The sequence below is a fragment of the Tachypleus tridentatus genome, chromosome 2 (genome assembly GCF_004210375.1).
Source record: "Tachypleus tridentatus isolate NWPU-2018 chromosome 2, ASM421037v1, whole genome shotgun sequence".
In the NCBI taxonomy this organism is placed as follows: Eukaryota; Metazoa; Arthropoda; class Merostomata; order Xiphosura; family Limulidae; genus Tachypleus; species Tachypleus tridentatus.
Genome location: NC_134826.1, coordinates 22,528,593 through 22,545,260, shown reverse-complemented (window position 1 = coordinate 22,545,260; position 16,668 = coordinate 22,528,593). Strand labels below are relative to the sequence as shown.

General features: G+C 31.3%; 1 protein-coding gene across 3 annotated transcripts in view; it reads right to left on the bottom strand.

The window, feature by feature from the left end:
* The window catches only part of LOC143239400 (talin-2-like), a 132,341-nt gene that overhangs the window by 29,067 nt on the left and 86,606 nt on the right, over window positions 1-16,668 (bottom strand). For all 3 annotated transcript variants that reach the window (XM_076480417.1, XM_076480434.1, XM_076480427.1), the window contains exons 41-50: window positions 15,951-16,132; window positions 14,754-14,886; window positions 11,921-12,022; window positions 11,216-11,386; window positions 10,861-11,007; window positions 9,631-9,732; window positions 8,869-8,988; window positions 4,767-4,913; window positions 3,215-3,384; window positions 1,874-2,057 (exon numbers count right to left, since the gene is read on the bottom strand). In XM_076480417.1, the coding sequence (XP_076336532.1) occupies window positions 1,874-2,057; window positions 3,215-3,384; window positions 4,767-4,913; window positions 8,869-8,988; window positions 9,631-9,732; window positions 10,861-11,007; window positions 11,216-11,386; window positions 11,921-12,022; window positions 14,754-14,886; window positions 15,951-16,132 (1,458 nt within the window). The remainder of the gene's footprint in view (window positions 1-1,873; window positions 2,058-3,214; window positions 3,385-4,766; window positions 4,914-8,868; window positions 8,989-9,630; window positions 9,733-10,860; window positions 11,008-11,215; window positions 11,387-11,920; window positions 12,023-14,753; window positions 14,887-15,950; window positions 16,133-16,668) is intronic.

The window sequence follows — 16,668 nt, the reverse complement described above, 5'->3', positions numbered from 1 at the left end:
TTTGTACTGATTCAGAATAGGAGGAATAGCTTCAAGAATGAAGACTTGCAAATTACAAGTTTTCTCCACTAATACAATAACATTTATTTTAGTAGTATGGGTATTCCCTTTTGAGAAAAATAAGATATACTTGCCTTACAATTTTTGAGAGGTGCTACAGTGTTTTGGAATAATCAGGATTAACACTCAACGTGCTATAAAGTTCTCAATATAGTCATGAACTTCTTTTAAAGTAATGTCATTTATTATAATCACACTAGCATTACATGATAGTGAATTTATGAAATTATAAAAGCAACATTTTCTTACTAAATTTTGTGGAATACAGCCTTGCAAATTATAATAAAAAAAAATGTTACCATAATCAGAAGATTTCTACTTTTTTTTTTTTTTTTTTTATTTGAGAAAGTTGAAAAAAAATATTTTCCAAATCATTTTAAATTCTTAATGCTTGATAGAAGTACTAAACATTTTTCACACACAAAACAAGTGTGGATTAGTTTTGATAGATTTCATTTTTCCACATTCCAGATTTTAGAACCGAAAACATGAATGTACTGATGGATTATGTCAGAGGTAATAAATGGTGTGCCTAACTATTGAAGATAATGCTACATCTCCTGGTACACAGCATTAACAATATCATTTATAATTTCCATGTTGCTCAGTAGAGCAGCTTATAAAAGTAAATAACTTAACTGTAACGAATGATGCATTTATTATTTAATGTTGATATAAAGTACTAAAGTTCTATGTTAGTTCCATCATTCTAAAAAAGTTGAAAAGGTTAAAAGATACTGTCTAAGTCTTACTCAACAAATATTTTGATTATAATATGGTATAAATTCTCAAGTTTATAATTTACGAGTCTACATACGAGGTACATACAAACTAAGAAGTAAAAAAACGTTGGTGAAACAAAGGAGTAGGCAAGACTTCCTTTTTTATTTTGTATATTTGAGTCAAATTATATAAAGGCTATCTGGGCTAGCATGTTCTTAATTTTGAACTGATAAACTAGATGAAGATAAGCCAGTCAACAGCATCCAGTATTCCAAAGTACTAGGTGCAATTCTGTGCCTACTGTAAGTGAGCCATAGACAAATTAATGAACATTACAGCTCACTAACCAAGAAGCTATACTCAATTTGCTAGCATTGTAATTTAAAAATTGGATTCAGGTTATCAGCAAGTTCAAGTGAATTTTCTTCTCCATCAGTGTATCTTTTATCTATACTAAGCTGTAATAAACACTATAGAAGTTTCAAAAGCTTTTATTATTCATGATCCCCCCACTTGCTAGAAACCGGATTTCAATACAAGTGGTGGGCAGAGCACAGATATCATTGTGTAGTTTTATGTTTAACTGCAAACAAAGAAATAATTACCATTTATTATCTAACAATTAAAAAAATAACTACATAATTTCTTATAAAAGTTTACTAACCTGCAGAGTCTTCAACAGAAAATAAAAGATATACAATTTTACAGTATGTGGCAGTGTGGAATTTTTAAAACTTGGAACAAACAGATATTAATATGCTGTTGGTAACCATAAACACAGATCCATCACACTCCTTGACACGTTTAGTCCGAGATGTATCACAAACGTTCTGTTTTTGTTTTATTAAATTCAAACTTGTTTTATTTGTGCATATACCTTAAAAACAGTAAATAAACATTTCAAAACTATGTAAGAAACATTTTAATAAGCATTATGATGAACTTACTCACCATTCACTCACAGAAACTAATGACAGATGAATTATTTCAGTCATAAAACATTCTACACAGCTAACTACCGAAATTTATTATTTTAAAACACCAGTATATTTTTCACAACATCAGATACCAAGACAAAAGTAAAACCCACCTGTGCTTCAGGATTACTTGAACCAAGGGATGCTGCTCCAAACTTGACAGCTTCAGACAGCTGAACAATAGTTGTAACTGAATTTTGAGCAGCCAGAGCCAGCTGTTCCTGGCTAGAGGCAGCTCCTGCAACTAATGTTTTTGTATCCTCAACCAGCGCCTTTGCAGTTTTTAGGATATTTTCCCTAAACAAGGAACATGACATGGAAATTTTCAGTTACTGCAATAAAAATGTCTATTATTTCGTACAATACCACATATGTTGCTTTCATATAGCATGCTGTCAGTTTAATATCGAATGGCTTCAGTTATTTTTCTTCTGTCAAAGTATGTATCTCAAGAAGAGAATATACAAAGACATTCCACAAAATATTATATTTGATTTTTCTAGTATTAAATTTCAAAATTTATCATGTTAACTCACATGAAAATTAAATAAATCAATAGATTATGTATGATGTGGACACCGAATCTGTTACTTAGACATGGTTGTGAAACTGCCTTATTATTTAGGTATGACCTACATACAATCGTAGAAACAAAATGAGTCACATTTAGTGCTAAAATGTGAAAGTCAACTTCTATTTAGGTTTTACTTCATGAAAAAGTAACTAACGTTAAGCATAAGTTCAATAAAAAGGTAAATTAACACTGTACAACACATTTTTTTTACAATAGCTTAGTTAGAACTAAACTATATTGTACTTAATACTATCTATCTATAAACTTATGATGTTATTTCAGGACTTAAATGTTACATATTTTTTAAAACTTCAAGCTTTTATTGTTATTATACTATATGATTGACGAATTATATTTACAATATTTCATTCACAAATAATTTGTAGCAGTTTTCATTGAGCATTCCAGCTTCTCAAAGTAAGAAGGTGCTTGCACTGTTTTTCTGGTTAAAATTATTAATGTGAATGCTTATACAGGTGCAACCAACAGCAGAATTACAATGTGACAAGATTTCAGTGTCAGCAATTATAATTCTTTTCCATTATTACAGAAATTCTGTATTTAAAGAAGTACTATAGCAATAAAGATACTAATATAGAAGAAATGTCTCGCAGGTTTGTCATATCTATTATGATAACAGTCAGATTTTGTGTGTGCATTTTGCTATCTGAATAGCACATATATACAATTTTTGTAACAGACATACAAACAAGCATATTATTATACAGATGGTTACTATATGACATTATTGCTATTTGGGCAATATCTATGTACTCTACTCTGACTACTCATGTACTACCCATCTAACTATTATTTAGAATATTATAAAACAGACCTATTTTAAAACTAGTTTTTAATGTTCAAGAAAAGTAAAAATAACCTATGATCAGCGAAACTTTCATTTTCATTCTCTGCATGTAATGTTCCAGCTGTAGCAAACATAATGGTGGTGTCCAGGTCTCCAATGATACCACTAACAGTGCTCGCAGCATTAATACAAGCTTGGGTTCCACGAGAACCTGCCTGGAGAGCTGCTAAAACAAAAGATGCCTGGGGTATAAAAAAAAAAAAGTCTATAAGTGGACAATAACATTTACCATCAATCACAAATATTTCATACTACACTGCAATTTAAGCAAATGTTGATATTATACTGAAGAAAGCTGATGATGAAAAAAAGACCGAAGACTCCAAACTAACTGTACTTTGTCATTTTTGCTGTTGTTTTTTACTTTAATGACAAGATAATACAAGTTACAAAGCCTGCTGTCAAAATTAAATACAGATAAACATTATGTATTTGCATACTATCCAATTAGTCTTAGTTGCACACAAGCTTTTATTTTTAGCCCCATTAAAAACAATATATAATTACATATTAAGAATAAAATGTTGATAATTCTTGATGAAGAGAAACCCACTTGAAGTAAAAATGTATCTCAGAATGGGTGGTATGGGTATTAACACACTTATTGATAAAACAAAGTTTCAACTTTCTTAGATCATCTTCAGCTTAACAAAAAGAGGTTAACTTCCAGATGACCTAAGAAGGTTGAACTGTTGTTCTTTGCTTTGTTGGTAAAAATTTTAATGCCCATACCAGCCATTCTGAGATGCAAAAACCTAAACCTGTCAGATTAAAAAGGTAAAACACTAACTGTATAGCCTTTAAGATGAGTTTTGCATATTAAACCAAAACCTAGTGATTTTTAAAAGCTGTTAATAGTTCAGATGAAACTGTATAGTTTTGTGCCAAAATTCTTTTTTTTTTTATATATATATATGGTTAACAACTTTTTCATGAAACACAGAAGAAATAAGTTCAAGGACGAGAAGAAATTAGGTTGATAAAATCTGAAAGTTAAAGGCATGCACAGCTGAGCCTATAGTCAGTGATACAGTCTGGGAGAGGGAGGGAAATAGAAAATTGGTTATTTTAAACAAAATGTAGTTCATTTTAACTTTAGAACTGCATGCAGAACTAATATTAATATTACTGTTTCTATATTGTGTATCTACTATATTTATGCATTAACAACAGTTGGAAAAACACTTTCCACAAGACAGTTCTTTTACAGACAGTATTCCTTTCATTTGATGTTTTTGTGTTGTATTGAATGGAGCAGAGCCTGATTTAGAATGTTAAAAAAAGGTATCCTGATGCATTTGTGAAATAATTTCATTTTCAGCCCCCAGTACTGTATTTAAATAAAGTGGGTTACTTTCAATCAGCAAAATTTTATCACCCGTGTATAGCTCTAAAGGATTAGATTAGCTGTTCTCTGCTTTTTATAGCCCCACCTACTCATCTTTTAAAAAACTTTAAAAAGGTAGCAAGATAGACCATTACCTTTAATAATGTAATTAAAATAAACTATTTTAAAACAATTTTCTATGCAGGGCTTTAAACCAAACTTGACACTAGGATTTACCTTTTCTGAAACATTTCTTGCATTTCCAGCTACATCTCGTTGACAAAAAACATCACCGGGACTGCTCTGACAAGAACCAGCAGATTTTGTAAGGTCTATGCATGCTGCTCCTAGATCTTGGACAGCTGTTCTGATTCGAACTGCAACCTAACAAGTTACAAAACAAACTAATACTATTCCCCAAGAGATTGTAACTCAGAATTTTTCATAAGCTTTAATTCTTTAAATGAAACATTGGTAGACTAATCTTTTTTTAACTGAGCACTTCAAGACAAGTTTTTCTATATATCATATTAGTAAGCAGAATTTAAATCATAAATGTCATTTATTATTTGCAAAGGTATAAAGGTCCTCAAAATTTAGTGTCAAACAATCAATACAGATTTCTGGACAAGCAGCTAGTAATTTGTTTTTGTTTTGTCATGTCGATAAGATTTTGCTACTAGATGTGCACAATAATAATATTGTTAAAAGTCACTTTAATAACAATACTATTACTCAAATTTAAAGATTTAAATTATTTTTACTAGAAGCATTCCTTCAGGGCACTTTCCTAAGCTACCAATTTCAAATTTCTTTTAATGGTGTAAAAGTCTGTTTTCTAAAACATTTTTAGAAAGACAATAAAGCAAAAAGTTACCAATCAAAACACTGTGGCGAAAATTAAGTTTAAAACTCACATAAATACACGATTCAAGAAGCCCAGATCCCCATTAAATAGTGCTAATACTGTACCTCCCCAGTTTTAAAATAAATACAACTTATTTATAATATGAGAGCAAAACTAATGACGACCATATCCACGAGATGGTTTTTAAACCTTAAAAACCACCGAGTACCTTACATCCACATACGAGTTTAAAACACTAATGCAAAACAGGTTTACCACTATTATTAACAACTATTGTTATTTTGTAACACAAATTGTACTCTGTCTATAGAAAATTACAAGTAAAATATTAAAAAGAGATAATCTCTTCAATGTTTTTTTAAAATTTAAGCCACTCTTAAATAACAGTTTGTTAATAGTCATGTGAAAAATAAGTTTATTCCATAATTGTTTTGCACCACGTTAAATCAAATGAATGGTAACATTTTTCTTACACTGAAGAATCGTGGTTGTACTGAAAAAATTCAGAGCTGCAAATACAACTAGACACTGAGTGGTTTGGATTAGTGATAGAACTCTGGAGAGGAGTAAGACAGGATGGTAAGCATAAATGTCATGGCCACTCCAGTCTTGGGCAAATATATTCACTTATAGGGCTAGCAGGTGTGGAATAGAAAACTAAATGGATGGAAGTTTGGTGTTCCAGAGGGAGTTGAAAGCCTCAGTATGAGGTGTTCCCAGCTGAGAATGCACCCACAAAAAGATCTGTAGATCAAGGATCATTCCATGAAGAGAACCTTGTTGGGTTGAAATAATGATCCATAACCACATTTAGGGTACAAAGAACATCGCAAGCTACGACTACCTTGAAATGACCATGGGTCCAAGAGATCTAAGGTCTGTAAGCACAGAGAAATGAATTTGGTACTCTCTGTTGGCTTGGTGAGATAGGTGATCTCTGTTGAGTTGTCAGTGTACCATAACTACCCTCCCACACAGGAGAGGAAGTAAGTGGAACAAAGCTCAACACACTGTTCTAAGTACAAGAATGTTGATGATATGGAAAGAAGACTTGTTGACCAACCAGAGGCTGGAAATCTCCAGTGTTCAGATAAGCACCCTAATCCTCTTTGAATGTGTCCACGAAAAGATGTAAATCTGGATCAGGTTGAGAAAGCAGATTTTCCACAGTTGTCTGGTCCCTAACTAGCCACCAAGCCAGGCTGGTACTGATGAGGAAAGAAAGGGCCCAAAGGAATCCAAGGAGGAGTTCCATTGATTAAAAAGTGTCAACTCGTAGGAATGAGAGCTTTTTAGAAAGACCATATCCCCAAAAGAGATTGAACCTACGAGTTGTGAAGGATGCAAGGTGAGGGTCTTGTGGGCTACTTGCTCCATAACCCAAAGATGACGAGGAAAAAGCTTGGCCAGACTGAGGTTGAAATTCAAGAAATCCCTCAAATTAAGAAGCTATTAAGTGGGGGTATGAATGTACTTCTCTCCCTTTGTCAGGAATCCCAAATGTGCTGCTTTCTGTAGGAGTAAACAAGTGGTCTTTGAGCATTGAATGGTAAGAGGACAGCAGGAACCACTTGTCCATGTAATGACAAGTGTGAATACCCTCAGAGTTAATATGTCAAGCAAAACTTGTTACCACTTAACAAAACACGTAAGGAGCCGAGGTTAATTCAAATGGCTGGGCCCTAAACTGGAACACTCAACAACTTCTAGCTATAAATAACTCACAAACAGTGCGAGTATTGTGGAGATGTACCTCGAACTGCAGAGTAAAAAGAAAAAGAATTATATTATCAAGAATGCAGTAAATATAATCAAAGTTCAGCACTAAGTACAGAAAAACAAACAAACATGTGGGCAATGTAACAATGCAAAAAATTAAGTCCTACCACTGACAAAGATTAGGATAAGGCACATGTTTAACAATGATGAAGAAAAATTATTCAGATAGAACAATGAATTATTTGTTACTAGTAGGAATGAAATATGAAGTACAAACATCCTCAACATACCTGGTTGACAAAGTACTCAGAATATCAAACTGACAAAGCAAAAGAAATTTACTTTTAAGTCTATAAAATACATAATAATGAATGAGTTACTTGAATAAACTTACCCATGAAACAAAGTAATAATCAATACCTAACTCATAGTAAATTTGAATTAACTTAGTGATAACAGCCAAATAAAATACCTAATTTACCAAAGTCGGAGCACTGATGGCGTGAAATACTCAATTCTTCTATATGAAAAGAAAGATAAAGCCATACAAATAGCACTTGAGCCACACCTACAATGAGTACTGAAGCCAGGTGTGAAGTGTACAAGTTAAAATACTTACCACTGATCCACTGAGGGGAAGAAAAAACACTCAAAATGAACAATGTGTTGGCACAGCAACAGGAAAAAAAACTAGCAAAAACACCCTTGTCTCGAACATACACAAAAAATTGTGTCATCCTGAGTAACCAGCTGTAAAAATGTGTGTAAGTTTCTCCTGCAGAGTGTGACAAAAGTAAGATGATACCAGAAGGAGTCCAAAAAGTTTTCTCCGTGTATTTACCCTCAGTAAAACTGTGAGGTTGAAAAGGAGAAGAAATTGCTGACTTAACATATGATTCTAGCTTCCTCCGAGTTAAGACTTGTACCAGTAACCCTAACTCTACAGATAAAGTCAAACTCATTTTTTTGTGAATTAGTACCAGTAACAAAAACTAATGTAATTGATACATTGAATTGTGAATTCCTGAAGAGTTATAACATTACTCGGTAACAATAAACAAATGCCTTTAAAACAATCAAATCCAAACAGTAAAAGAAAACTTAAAAACAAAATAGAAGTGGCAAATAAGCACAATCATAAACAGCAGTGACATGCAAAAAACATGAACTTTGGCAAATCTAGAAAGTGAGGAGTGAGTGGAAACAATAGAGTGAGCCAGTTGCATCAACACAGGTGGTGCAATACTATTGGTGGAGGATAGTTGTCACATGTTCAAAAATGGAAGGAAAATATAGCCTGATGCAATGACTGAAAAATATATTGGAAAACTGTGCTAATTTCTATTGGCATATCTCTGTGGTATCAAACATTTAAAATTACTTGTTTTTTTTATAAAGATTGTATATCCTTATAAAAATATGTTATTTATACAGAACAACCAAAAACTGACTGCAAAAAATTAAAACAAACTTTTGGTTTATTACAGTACTCTTGTTACAGTTAAAGTAAATCAATCGGATGTCTAAATCATGCACACAATAAATATCTAATAGTAAAAAGAATAAATTATACTAAAACCTGGAATATGTTGATTGTCAAAAAGTATTAAAACATTAAAATATCTTATTACTAAAAACAGTAAAGTAAATTTAAAGAATCATTAAAAGAGCATCTGATAACTAAGAATTAAATATACTTTGCATTTCTAAAGAACTTACACTTATCTTACAACTTAATATATCGAAGCATACCTCTGAATTTGAAGTAGCACTTACTGCTCCACGGGAATCATTGGCAACAATAGCATACTGGTGAGAAAGATCTGCCGCATGAGGACTAAGTTGACTGACATCTGTTGTTGATTTAGTAACCTGAAAAAGTTAGTTTTCTCAAGCACATAAACTAACTTGTAACAATGAAGCTCGGCCTATAATGAAACGATATTGTTTTACTTTATACACACACAACCATTAATTCACCAATCCTAAAACTCAGTTCTTGTCAATGGTTGCCACTGGTCCAAATAAGCTCTAGTAAAAGAAGGTACCAGCATACAATCATACTACATTCATTTATCTCAGGAAGGGGTTGAAGAGGACCCAATACTTATCCTGCACAAGGGCCCACAATCAAATATGGCTGCCACCAGTTCTTGCCAGATGTGAAAAATAATTGGAGCCATCACTGTTACTTTCATTAAAATAAATTAAATACTTCAGTTTCATAGTTTAATTTGTTGATTTATTACTAATTTACTAGACTGAGGAAACTCAAGTGAAGTGTTGACAACAGTAATAAACAAACATTAGAGACCTGTGATGAATAAATATAAAATAACTGTGTATTAATTGTTTTTCTATATTATTATTATTAGACTTTATTTCATTTTCAAAACTTCTGTGAGAATATACGTAGCTTTTATTTATTTTTTTTTAAAGAATTAAGATATATGCACATGTTTACAGATTTCAAAGGTGACTTTTTATATTAAAGTATCACAAACAGTACAATACCATTTCTTGAGCAATTCTGGCAATTTCCTTGCAAGCATTCACCATTCTAGTTTGGTAGTCAGCGAAGGAAACAGTTGTAGTGACAGTCACATGTTCGTCAACCTACACACACACACACACATACAAAAAGAGAGGTTAACTGGTATTTATAGACAACCAAGACCTTGAGTAAATAGTGTCTCAGTATGTGAAAATTATTGTGGAATGCTTATTAAAATATTTCATTTGCTTAAACATTAATAATGACTTACACTCTTTTTTGTTGCTTAAAACAACAAATGCTACAATTATCCTTCTATAGTCACTTGTTTGAATGATCCATGTAATACAACTTGTAATGTTTAGTTATACAACCACAACACTTAAAGAGGGTTTTTAATTTCTAAACATATTTATGAATGGTAGGCTTGAAAGAATTTATTTACAAATGCAGCATTTGAAACTTACACCTAACAGACACTGTGTTACTTTATTTATACAAAATGGCACCTGCTTTTATGAGAGGATGATTCATACCGGCTGCATATGAAAATAAACAACCTAGAACAGTTTCTTGATTAAATTTTTAGAAAAAAGTTCAGTGTATTTATGAAACATTCATGCTCGCACTTTGAGCTTTGATCCAAGACCTTCAAAAATTAATTATATCTGGAGCTTTTCAGTACCTATTGTAAAAGTTTGGTCAAAATACACTAATCCAATCTTAAGATATCCTGTCTGTGAGATATAGACAGAAGGAGAAGGATGATGAACCAACATGCCCTGCTATGTTTTGCAGTGGGGGCATAAAATTGCACATTTCATACAAATTAAGAGAGTTTTTGCACACTAATAAAAGAAGAAAACATGATATAAATTACTAGAGGAAACACAAGAAGGTATAAAAAATAATTAATAAACTATTCTTGTAAAGCAAATTTAAATTATCTAACTACTTTGAAATTTCTTTGTAGTTCTTTTAATGTGACAAAGAAAATCCTCATGTACACCTTTAAATTCTCACAGCATATGCTTGGTTTAATTCTAACTAGTTATTAAATATAAAATGTTAAAGACACAGTACATGTCTACAGAAATATTTCCATCTTCTATTAATTATAAACCAACCCAATTCCATCATCAGTATTTGTAACTATCCAATTACATAAAAAAACCAAAACCAAAAACTAAACATGCTGCCATCCCAACAACTGTTCTTTTTTAAGATGTAAAAATAATGGAGAAACCTACCTTTGCAACTGCTTTATTAATGGACTCAACCAATCCTGTCACTATTCCAGCTTCAGTCGCTGCAGCTTCCAGAGTGTGTAAAAGATCATGTAGAGCATCTTGCATTGCATCTGCTGAGTCGTCAATTTCTGTATGAACATGAGTAGCCTAGAAACATTAAAGGAAAAAAGGTTTTTCTAAGAATCTATGACAATGTTTTTTCTTATATAAACTACTAAATGTATGTTTTATATATTTAACAGCCTGGTATTTTCAAAGTAAATTTTTCAGGTAGGATAACAGAACTTCAGTTAGGTTTGAATATAAAATACGTTAGTTGACTTATAATTCAAGTTTTGCTAATGAAATAATTTACCTTTGGATTCCCTCCAGATTCTTTAGCAGCATACACAAGCTGCAATGCACATTCAGTTACAGTTTTAGTCTGATCTAGCAGAGCCATCTGTTGCTTAGAACTTTGTGTTTTGGAAGCACTACCAACTGCACTTTGAACAAGTGGATTGAAATAATTCACCAACTGTGAAACCTGAACAAAAATTATTCAAAACTTGTTCAAACACTAAACATTCACAATAAAAAACTGACCAATTATGGTATGAAAACGTTAAATACAGGACATATTACTCGAAGGTTAATATAGGTTTAGTAATCTGATTTCCTGCTTGATGAAGTTTTGCCCACGATGAAAAACTTATTCTTAATTATTATTATTTGAGAATTCATGGATCAATTTCACAATCTTTTTTGTTTTTTTAAACAAAGAAAAGTAATTTTTTTCAGATATATACGAGGACAAAAGGCAGATGTTTTACACAGTTAATTTTTCTTACTCTTAAAATACTGAACTCTAAATATCTGGGAAACAAACATCTTTTCACTAAAATGTCACACTAAGTTTTGTACTAAAAAGTTGTAGGTATGCTATGAAGTACTTATGTAACTCTAACATCTGCTTACATCATTACAAATTTCTGATTACTTATAAAGGCCAAATACATGCATACATTTCTCTGTAAAGGTCCCAGCTGAAAAGATCATTAAATTTTAGATCACAACTTACTGAATGACCCAGCTTCTCCGCTTCTCCTTTAGATGATGTTCGAACACTGTCAATTTTCTCCATGATTTCTGTTGCACTGTTTTCCATCTGTTCCTGAAATCCCTGTGATTAAATTTTTTTCAATACTGTTGTAATATGAAAAGTTCTAATATTTTCTATAATAAAAGCAACAACAGAGATACAAATATGATACCGTGTACCTTTGAACACAATACAGTATTTACTAACACCAATGTCTAGAGTAGTATACTGTATTAATATTATACAGCCACATTAAGCCAAAAGCTGTTATTCATCCTTAATTATTTTTATATTGGCTGTTGTATTTTATGTCACTTCCACTGGGGAAGGATATTTATGCAAGAAAAAAAAAATCATATTGTAACCCTAAGCATTTCTCACAAAACCATGGAATTTTTTTAATTAAAAGTTTAAGTATATTGTACACAAAGAATGACATTATTATAATTATTTTGTTTTCTAATAAAATTGTTATTTATCTATAGCAGTTACCTGCCCTTAAACTGTTGAAACAGTTCGACTGTAAAGTGATTTTCATTTTAAGTATAAAACCATTTTTATTCATTTTATAGATTTCATATTCCATTTGCATAATCTCTAGGGCATACATAAATATTAGAAGTTTCTTGAGATAAATGTTATTTTGGTTTTTAATTTTCTCTACCATATCACTAACTAGCTACTGTCATCAATGTACAGTGGAACAAAATTACTGAAATTAGGAAACTGAAAAAAGTACATACCTATCAATCTTTTTATAGAATGTTTTAAAATATATTGTTCTGGTTACATTTGTATTTAAGTCTTTGTTTTCACACATAGAGTTAATTTTTAGGTTTTTTTACTTTTCTTATTTGTTCTTTATAATTTATTCTTTGTCTTGATACAAATCAATGGTGCCCTTGCAGCATATTAGAGTGTCACGTAATATCATAAGCCTTGAAAACTGGTGCAAAGTATGTTGCATATTTAAAAAAATGTTTAAACCTTTCAATTATACATATTAAAATATAAATAATTAAAATATCAAAGTAAGACCAAAATACAAGTTAACCATATCTCTAATTATAACATACTTAGGTAAGAAGCAACCATAGATCAAGCAGCCAACAATACTACAGTCACTTACATGTACTCTGACAACAAATATGTGTCTATGTCAAAACAGTTATTGTAGTATTATAGTATAAAATAAGTTATTTCTCATGATTATACATGTGTGTAGATAACCTCTATACGTAGGCTATAAAAGCTCTAACAAATCTGTTGAAGGTTGACAAAATATATTGTTTCAACTGCATTCGCTCGGAGATCTTTCAAATGTACATAACAGTAGGTTAAGTAAGCCTCTTATAATCTAGATGTAATCTACATAACCATCATTTTATGACTGAGGATACAGAATACCAAGGTAGAGAAGTTGTATCGCTAATGGGTCATGTGACAATACATTTAGTTTTAAATAGTTTAAAGGTTTCTTTTGAAATAAGTAGCACAAAAATATATTTAAAGGGGTACATTTTGTCAAAGATGCAATATTTAATTTGATGCAACAGAGATTTTTTCCATATTTTTTATTTTATGGTGTAATAACCTCACACTTAACCCTTTACAGACTGTCAGTTTTCAAAGTTGCTTGTTCATGGGATCAGAATTACATTTTTAAAATTTTGTTACACTTTCTGTCCTGAAGTCATAATAAAAATAAAAACATAAGGACAGGGGGGGGGGGGACAAAACTGTAAAGATGCTAATCCTGCTATCCATATTCTCATGTCCAGGTTTAACAGTTAAGATGTGATGTACATTATAAATCACAAACTGAGACAGAATAATGAAAATCAAGTAAACATGCATTTTGTGTTCAAATTTTTGAACCTAAAAAATATAATTTGCATTATTTCATTCAACTTGTTACTTTCCATTACACAATATTCACCATATGTATACATCCATTACACAATATTCACCATATGTATACATCATTTTCCTTATCAACAGCATTGTGATATTTGGTCCATTTACCAAGGTACCAAAGCCCTTGTCACTTGATATTAAATAAGGTAATACAACTAGTCAGTCTTTTGGCAATTATTACTCGAATGGTGTCTCTTCAATTTCATCATCACATGTTTGAAACCAACTAAATTAATAAATTTTATCTCGGACCCAAGAAAATTATTTCTCAAAGCTATAAGAGAATAGTTGTAGAGTAATAGCCACAAAGCTAGCATAGCTATATAACAAATATGCACCTACCTTTACTAGTTTTACTACTTTGTAAACAGTAAAAATCTTGAGAAAAGCTTATTTGACTATCAAAATTTAACACAAAAATTACTTTATATCAAAGAGGAAAACAATTAATAAGATATCTGGGTATTAGATAAGCATGTATTTACTGATCACTTTTTGGACTTAAAAGGGTTAAGTGGAATCATGCAAGATTTTTTGATTACTTTGTGTTTCCAGATAAACATCAGTATTTTCAAAGTGTATATTCATAAACTTGTCTTGCTTCTTTTGCACTACAGAGTTTGAGTTAGAATTCTATATACACAAGTGATTATTTCAGTCATCCAAACATGTTTTCCTTAAATTGAATTACACTGAATTAAAGAAACTGTACTTCCAGATGTGAAATCCACAGACTGTACTTGATGGTATAATAATTGAAGCCAAGGGAGTAGCTTACATTTCACGTAGTTTTAATTTGAACAGGGAAATTCAAGCATTACGTATTTTATACTTATAACACAAAAAGAATGAAATATAATACACTGGTAACTCTTAGACACAAAACACTACAAACCTTCAAGGTGTTGTCCTGGCGTGGAGCCAGATTTTGACTCATAATATTCAATGCTGCTTGATCCAGTTCTTTAATACAAGCACTCAATTTCTCAATAGCTTCTTCACATTCTTTCTGACCAGGAGCTTTATCTCTAAAAACAAATAGGACAGACTTTTTATACAAACTTACACAAAAAAGATCAAATTTACATATGAAAATTACTTTTTTACTTCAAAACACCTATCTTGATGTTTTTTTGGTGTACCATTCAAAGATTATAAAGTATTAAGCACAGGGCTGATATCAAGACTATAATAAAGTACACAAAGAAACCAAATGTATCAAAAAGATGTAACTTGTGAAATAAAATGCCTCATGGTGTCATGCTCTAACAAAATAATACTGAAAAAGATATAGCACTCAAATGCAAATAGTTTGATATTATTTTCTGTAACAAATATTAAGTTCTTCCTTCCTTTATACAAGATTTGTAGTAATATACAAACCTTAAAAGAAAATAAGTAAATTATCAACATACACAAAAAATGGACCACTTTAAACCTTCATACATTTCATCCTTTATGACACAGTCACTTTTCTATATATTTTTTCTTGAAGTCTATACATCAAGTCAAAAATCAAACACATTAAAATGAGAATTTGTTACAATAACTTAAAGCAGAATTAGCCACATTTTGTAATTAAGTAAACAAAGGTGTATTTTAAATATTTGTTATTTTTGCAACTTTTGTTTCTATCTACAATGGATTCTGAGGCATAGGGTTAACAAAGACTTTAAGGAAACTTCCAGAATCTTTTCCACTACAACATTAAAATTTCCAGAACTTCTGCATCATGTTACACGGGAGTGATATGGTATTTTTCATACTTTTTTCTTCCATTAAGTGTCCCACCAGTGAAGACTGCAAAAAGTCTTGATTTTGTGAGGAAGGAGATTCAAAACAGACACACGGAATATAAACAAACTTCAATGCAGTTTGTTTACATTTTTGTTTCATTAAGCCAACTATTTCATGAAAGATTTTTACAGAAACTAAAATTTCAGAACTGACTTAAAAACATGTTTTCCAGGACTTCCAGCATTGAATTCACACTACAGGTAATTTTCATGACTTTCTAGGAATGAAAGGTTCATGAAAACAGTTACATAGCATCAAATTATCTAATGTCATAAAAACCTGTATTGTTACTTACTTGATGGAAGTGACCAACTTCTTAATAGCATCTGAAACATTCTTGCTGTGACTCGCTAAAGTCTGCCATGCAGGAGGGTCTTGAGGGTTGACAGCAAGGGATTTAGCTGTTTGAATCATGTTACACGATCCATCAATAATAGATTTACCAGCCGAGGTAATGGGCTCCTGAGCTGCACAAGCCTACATTTTAACAAATTTATCTTCACTTTTACTCCATAAAAAGTGAATCTTTGTTACGTAAATAGCTTGATCATTTGATAAAAATATAGAACATACAGATATTAGTTAAAATTTAACAGGCAAAGAGGCTTTGAATATCACTGAAAGTTAAAGCTATAATAGGGAATGAAAATGGCCAGAATCCAAAAAGTCTGAAAACCTGAGCTACAATCAGTAGGATTTCAATCACGTAATAAAATAGTTTAAGCATTTTTAACTACACAACTAAATTGTGTCAATTAGTGGTATATTGTTCCCTATTGTACTTTATAAAACATGAAAATGCAACACCTACTTAACGAAACTGCACTAGTTTATCAGCAGTACGCTATTTCAATTTAGACCATAAATACAGAAAACTTCCTTTCTAGAAGGCAATCAGAACATAAGATACTATGTTAGCACTTATTGTGCCTACTTTTATGTCTATGAATTCTAAAATATGTGCTCGAGTATTTAACCATTGTGAACACAAAATGAATGGAATCATACACTGT